The sequence below is a fragment of the Oncorhynchus gorbuscha genome, linkage group LG19 (genome assembly GCF_021184085.1).
Source record: "Oncorhynchus gorbuscha isolate QuinsamMale2020 ecotype Even-year linkage group LG19, OgorEven_v1.0, whole genome shotgun sequence".
NCBI classification, from domain to species: Eukaryota; Metazoa; Chordata; class Actinopteri; order Salmoniformes; family Salmonidae; genus Oncorhynchus; species Oncorhynchus gorbuscha.
The window spans coordinates 71,987,956-71,994,198 of record NC_060191.1 but is presented as its reverse complement, the minus strand read 5'-3'; the positions used below and the strand labels follow the sequence as shown (position 1 = coordinate 71,994,198).

Genomic DNA, 6,243 nt, shown 5'->3' with positions numbered 1-6,243 from the left:
ATGGAGGAGGAGCTGTATGTTCCTGTAGGGATCTGTCTGGCTGCCAGGGTCCCTGTTAGGGCTCTGCATGTCCTGGTAAGACATAAACCTTAACCCTGCATGTCCTCTCTGTCTCTCTCTCTCCCTCGCTCTCTCTCTCTGTGTCTCTGTCTCTATCTGTGTATCTCTATCTCTCTCTCTCTCTCTCTCTCTCTCTCGCTCTCTCTCTCTGTGTATCTCTCTCTCTCTCTCTGTGTATCTCTGTCTCTCTCTCTCTCTCTCTCTCTGTGTATCTCTGTCTCTGTATCTCTCTCTCTCTGTATCTCTGTATCTCTGTATCTGATAATGTATCAGGCCAGGCATATAGACAATATGCTGTGATAATGTATCAGGCCAGGCATATAGACAATATGCTGTGATAATGTATCAGGCCAGGCATATAGACAATATGCTGTGATAATGTATCAGGCCAGGCATATAGACAATATGCTGTGATAATGTATCAGGCCAGGCATATAGACAATATGCTGTGATAATGTATCAGGCCAGGCATATAGACAATATGCTGTGATAATGTATCAGGCCAGGCATATAGACAATATGCTGTGATAATGTATCAGGCCAGGCATATAGACAATATGCTGTGATAATGTATCAGGCCAGGCATATAGACAATATGCTGTGATAATGTATCAGGCCAGGCATATAGACAATATGCTGTGATAATGTATCAGGCCAGGCATATAGACAATAGTTTATCATTCTACCATCTATACTGCTGTGAATGGTGATTACTGTTCTAGTTTATCATTCTACCATCTATACTGCTGTGAATGGTGATTACTGTTCTAGTTTATCATTCTACCATCTATACTGCTGTGAATGGTGATTACTGTTCTAGTTTATCATTCTACCATCTATACTGCTGTGAATGGTGATTACTGTTCTAGTTTATCATTCTACCATCTATACTGCTGTGAATGGTGATCACTGTTCTAGTTTATCATTCTACCATCTATACTGCGGTGAATTATCTCGTCAATAACCAAAAATATTGTATTTTCTGCCGGTGTACAAAAAAAAAAAAAGTAAAAGACACAACAACAACAACAACAACAAAAACTGCTTATATCGTTACCATGACCTTTAACCTTAACCTTGAAGGGATCTGTCTCGCTGCCAGACACCGGTGATTCACTGGTGATTCAACGGCCGCCTGTCATTTACCTAATTTCTTACCCCTACAGATGTAGGGTATTAATTTGAGACAGTTTTTGCTACAGCAAGAAAACCACATCAGGACTGACGCATATCAGTCCATTGTAATCAGGGCAGGGCCACATTAGGAACTATTCAGGCCTTTGTTATTACCATGTAAATGGAGGTGGTGGAAGGATACAGGAAGCCCCTGGTGAGTGGTTAGCCTTTCCTGATGTTATTACCATGTAAATGGAGGTGGTGGAAGGATACAGGAAGCCCCTGGTGAGTGGTTAGCCTCTCCTGATGTTATTACCATGTAAATGGAGGTGGTGGAAGGATACAGGAAGCCCCTGGTGAGTGGTTAGCCTTTCCTGATGTTATTACCATGTAAATGGAGGTGGTGGAAGGATACAGGAAGCCCCTGGTGAGTGGTTAGCCTTTCCTGATGTTATTACCATGTAAATGGAGGTGGTGGAAGGATACAGGAAGCCCCTGGTGAGTGGTTAGCCTTTCCTGATGTTATTACCATGTAAATGGAGGTGGTGGAAGGATACAGGAAGCCCCTGGTGAGTGGTTAGCCTTTCCTGATGTTATTACCATGTAAATGGAGGTGGTGGAAGGATACAGGAAGCCCCTGGTGAGTGGTTAGCCTTTCCTGATCCGTGCTCTCTGAGAGGACAGAGTTCCTCTGTGTGTTCTGAACAGACTCCTCTCTGTCACACACAGCATCTCTGTTACTGGGACTCTCTGTCACTACTCAGGGACATTTTCATTTGAATGGCCAAGCCCACGCAACCGCAGAGGAACTAGCATGATCCGCTAGCCCAAGGAAGGTGCCCCTCTGCTTCCTGCCTCCTCCCACCCTACCACTTCCATTATTTGGAGAAGTGTCATATAGTCAGTGTGATCTGCATTAACTCTTGTGCTGTGGCTGTCTGCTCATTCTCCATTAGATTTAAATGTCACTCTCCAGGTATATCGTTTGGTGTGGCTCCCTCAGGAAATAGGGGCCTATTTTAACGGTCTCCAGACAATATCACAGTTACCACGGTTGATTTGTGAAGACTGCCTGTTATCTGGATAATAATAATATAATAATAATAATATAATAATAATATATGCCATTTAGCAGACGCTTTTATCCAAAGCGACTTACAGTCATGTGTGCATACATTCTACGTATGGGTGGTCCCGGGAATCGAACCCACTACCCTGGCGTTACAAGCGCCATGCTCTACCAACTGAGCTACAGAAGGATGTTCACCTATCGGATAGGATTAAATACATAAACATTTTATGAATAGAACAGACTAATAATTGACTTGAATGGGGAACTCCTGTTCTATTCATTATATTTCTAATGCATTTTAAATCCTTATCCAATGCTGTATATGGGGCCAGACCACATACAGGAAGTATATGTGATTTTCTGTTGTTGTTTATGTTTGAGTCACTCACTTTGATTTTAAGAAGATAGTAGTTTATATCTACAGCATCAGAACACTCAAAACTGAGACACGTTGATGTAGTAAGGGATCATCAATAAGGGGGGGGGGGGTATTCATTCAAATGGAGAATAAGGTGTGTTCCACAACGATCTAACCCTGAGCTGGTAAGAGGACTGGTCACCCCCTCAGTGCCTGGTTCCTCTCTAGGTTTCTTCCTCGGTTCCTGCCTTTCTCTGGAGTTTTTTTTTCCTAGCCACCGTGCTTCTACTTCTGCATTGCTGTGCTGTTTGGGGTTTTAGACTGGGTTTCTGTATAGCACTTTGTGACATCTGCTTATGTAAAAAGGACTTTATAAATACATTTGATTTGATTAATGATTTACTGGTAATATACACCGAGTGTACAAAACATTAGGAACACGTCTTTCCATGACACAGACTGACCAGGTGAATCCGAGAGAGAATACACTGAGTGTACAAAACATTAGGAACACCTCTTTCCATGACACAGACTGACCAGGTGAATCCGAGAGAGAATACACTGAGTGTACAAAACATTAGGAACACCTCTTTCCATGACACAGACTGACCAGGTGAATCCGAGAGAGAATACACTGAGTGTACAAAACATTAGGAACACCTCTTTCCATGACACAGACTGACCAGATGAATTCAGGTGAAAGTTATGATCCCTTACTGATGTCACCAGGGTTTTTAAGCCTTGTGATAATTGAGACATGGATTGTGTTTGTGTGCCATTCAGAGGGTGAATGGGGCAAGACAACATCTTTAAGTGCCTTTGAACGGGGCACGGTTGTAGGTGCCAGGCGCACCGGGTTTCAGCGTGTCAAAAAATAAAACTACAAAGCTGCTGGGTTTTTCCACGATCAACAGTTTCCCGTGAGAATCAAGGATGGTCCACCACCCAAAGGACATCCAGGCAACATTACACAACTGTGGGAAGCATAGGGTACCACAGTACGAGTCATAATACCCATAAAACCTAGTGGTCAAACAGGGAAATGGTTCCAATTCACCCCCCCCCCAATATAAAATGCTAATTAGCTGCTAATGTGGCTATCATAAAGAACAACAAATGCCATGATGTTCTGGATGAGACTGACGAATAGAGGCGAAGGTCAAATATTCTCTGGATTAACTAATGTTAGATAATTTACACTGAACAAAAAATATAAACGTGTTATAAAAGATCCCAAAAATGTTCCGTATTCGCAAAATGTTTTTTGTCTCTAAAATGTTGTTCACAAATTTGTTCACATCCATGTAAGAGTGAGCATTTCTCCTTTGCCAAGATAATCCATCCACTTGACAGGTGTTGTATATCAATAATCTGATTAAACGGCATGATCATTACACAGGTGCACCTTGTGCTGGGGACAATAAAAGGCCACTCTAAAGTGTGCATTTTTGTCACAACACAACGCCACAGATGTCTCAAGTTTTGAGTGAGCGTGCAATTGGCATGCTGACTGCAGGAACATCCACCTGAGTATTTGCCAGATAAATGAATGTTCATTTCTCTCCCATAAGCCGCCTCCAACGTCGTTTTAGAGAATTTGGCAGTATGTCAAACCGGCCTCACAACCGTAAACCACTTGCAACCACACCAGCCCAAGACCAGCACAACCGACGTCTTCACCTGCTGGATCTTCTGAGACTGGACAGTTGATGAAACTGTGGGTTTGAACGACCAAAGGATTTCTGCACAAACTGTCAGAAACTGTCTCAGGGAAGCTTATCTGCGTGTTCGGGGTCCTCGCCAGGGTCTTGACCTGACTGCAGTTCGGCGTCGTAACCGACTTCAGTGGACAAATGCCTCATGGTAGTAGTGGGGTTAGGGTATGGGGCAGGCATAATCTACAGACAACGAACACAATTGCATTTTATCAATGGCAGTTTAAATGCACAGAGATACCGTGACAAGATCCCGAGGTTCGTTGTCGTGCCTATTCATCCTCCGCCATCACCTCATGTTTCAGCATGATAATACACAGCATCATGTCGCAAATATGTTCCCGTTCTTCCATGGCCTGCATACTCACCCGACATGTCACCCATTGAGCATGTTTGGGATGCTCTGGATTAACTTGTTTTCTACCGCGTCTTCCTGTTCCCGCCAATATCCAGCAACTTCGCACAGCCGTTGAAGAGGAGTGGGACAACATTCCACAGGCCACAATCAACGGCCTGATGAACTCTATGTGAAGGAGATGTGTCACGCTGAGGCAAATGGTGGTCACACCAGATACTGACACCAGATACTGACTGGTTCTGATCCACACCAGATACTGACTGGTTTTCTGATCCACACCAGATACTGACTGGTTTTCTGATCCACACCACATACTGACTGGTTTTCTGATCCACACCAGATACTGACTGGTGTTCTGATCCACACCAGATACTGACTGGTTCTGATCCACACCAGATACTGACTGGTGTTCTGATCCACACCAGATACTGACTGGTTCTCTGATCCACACCAGATACTGACTGGTTTTCTGATCCACACCAGATACTGACTGGTTTTCTGATCCACACCAGATACTGACTGGTGTTCTGATCCACACCAGATACTGACTGGTTCTGATCCACACCAGATACTGACTGGTGTTCTGATCCACACCAGATACTGACTGGTGTTCTGATCCACACCAGATACTGACTGGTGTTCTGATCCACACCAGATACTGACTGGTGTTCTGATCCACACCAGATACTGACTGGTGTTCTGATCCACACCAGATACTGACTGGTTTTCTGATCCACACCAGATACTGACTGGTGTTCTGATCCACACCAGATACTGACTGGTGTTCAGATACTGACTGGTTCTCTGATCCACACCAGATACTGACTGGTGTTCTGATCCACACCAGATACTGACTGGTTCTCTGATCCACACCAGATACTGACTGGTTCTGATCCACACCAGATACTGACTGGTTCTGATCCACACCAGATACTGACTGGTTTTCTGATCCACACCCCTACCTTTTTGTTTTTAAGGTATCTGTGACCAACAGATGCATATCTGTATTCCCAGTCATGTGAAATACATTAGGGCCTAATGAGTTTATTTCAATAGACCGATTTCCTCATATGAACTGTAACTCAGTAAAATCTTTGAAATTGTTGCGTGTTGGTATTTATATTTTTGTTCTGTGTCGTAAGTAACTGATGTCCCGTGTGGTTCTAGATTGGCACTTGCAACGCCAGGGTTGTGGGTTCGATTCCCAAGGGGAGGACCAGTATGAAAATGCATGCATTCACTACTGTACATCGCTCTGGATAAGAGTGTCTGCTAAGTGACTCAAATGTAAATACTTTGGCAACATTTATTTTAAATGGACAATTCTGTCTCGTGCAAGTTTTAAATTGACCAAATACCTGTTAGCAAAGGCGTCAGCTAGAGATGACGTGCAGGAGCATGCTGGGATTTGTAGTTTTACATGATGTCTACTTTGATGCTGATTACCATTTGTAGAATCTGAGAGTAAATAGAGCCAAATATATTGAATAAAGTCACTTTGTATGAGAGAGATTTAAATGGTTATCAAATTGTCACGCCATAGTAAGCCTACGCGAAACACAAC

At 43.4% G+C, this 6,243-nt stretch overlaps 1 protein-coding gene across 1 annotated transcript in view; it reads left to right on the top strand.

The window, feature by feature from the left end:
- Positions 1-6,243, top strand: part of LOC124004961 (protein Atg16l2) — an 83,567-nt gene continuing 77,324 nt past the window's right edge. The window contains exon 1 of the mRNA XM_046313765.1: positions 1-75. Within this exon, the coding sequence (XP_046169721.1) occupies positions 1-75 (75 nt within the window). The remainder of the gene's footprint in view (positions 76-6,243) is intronic.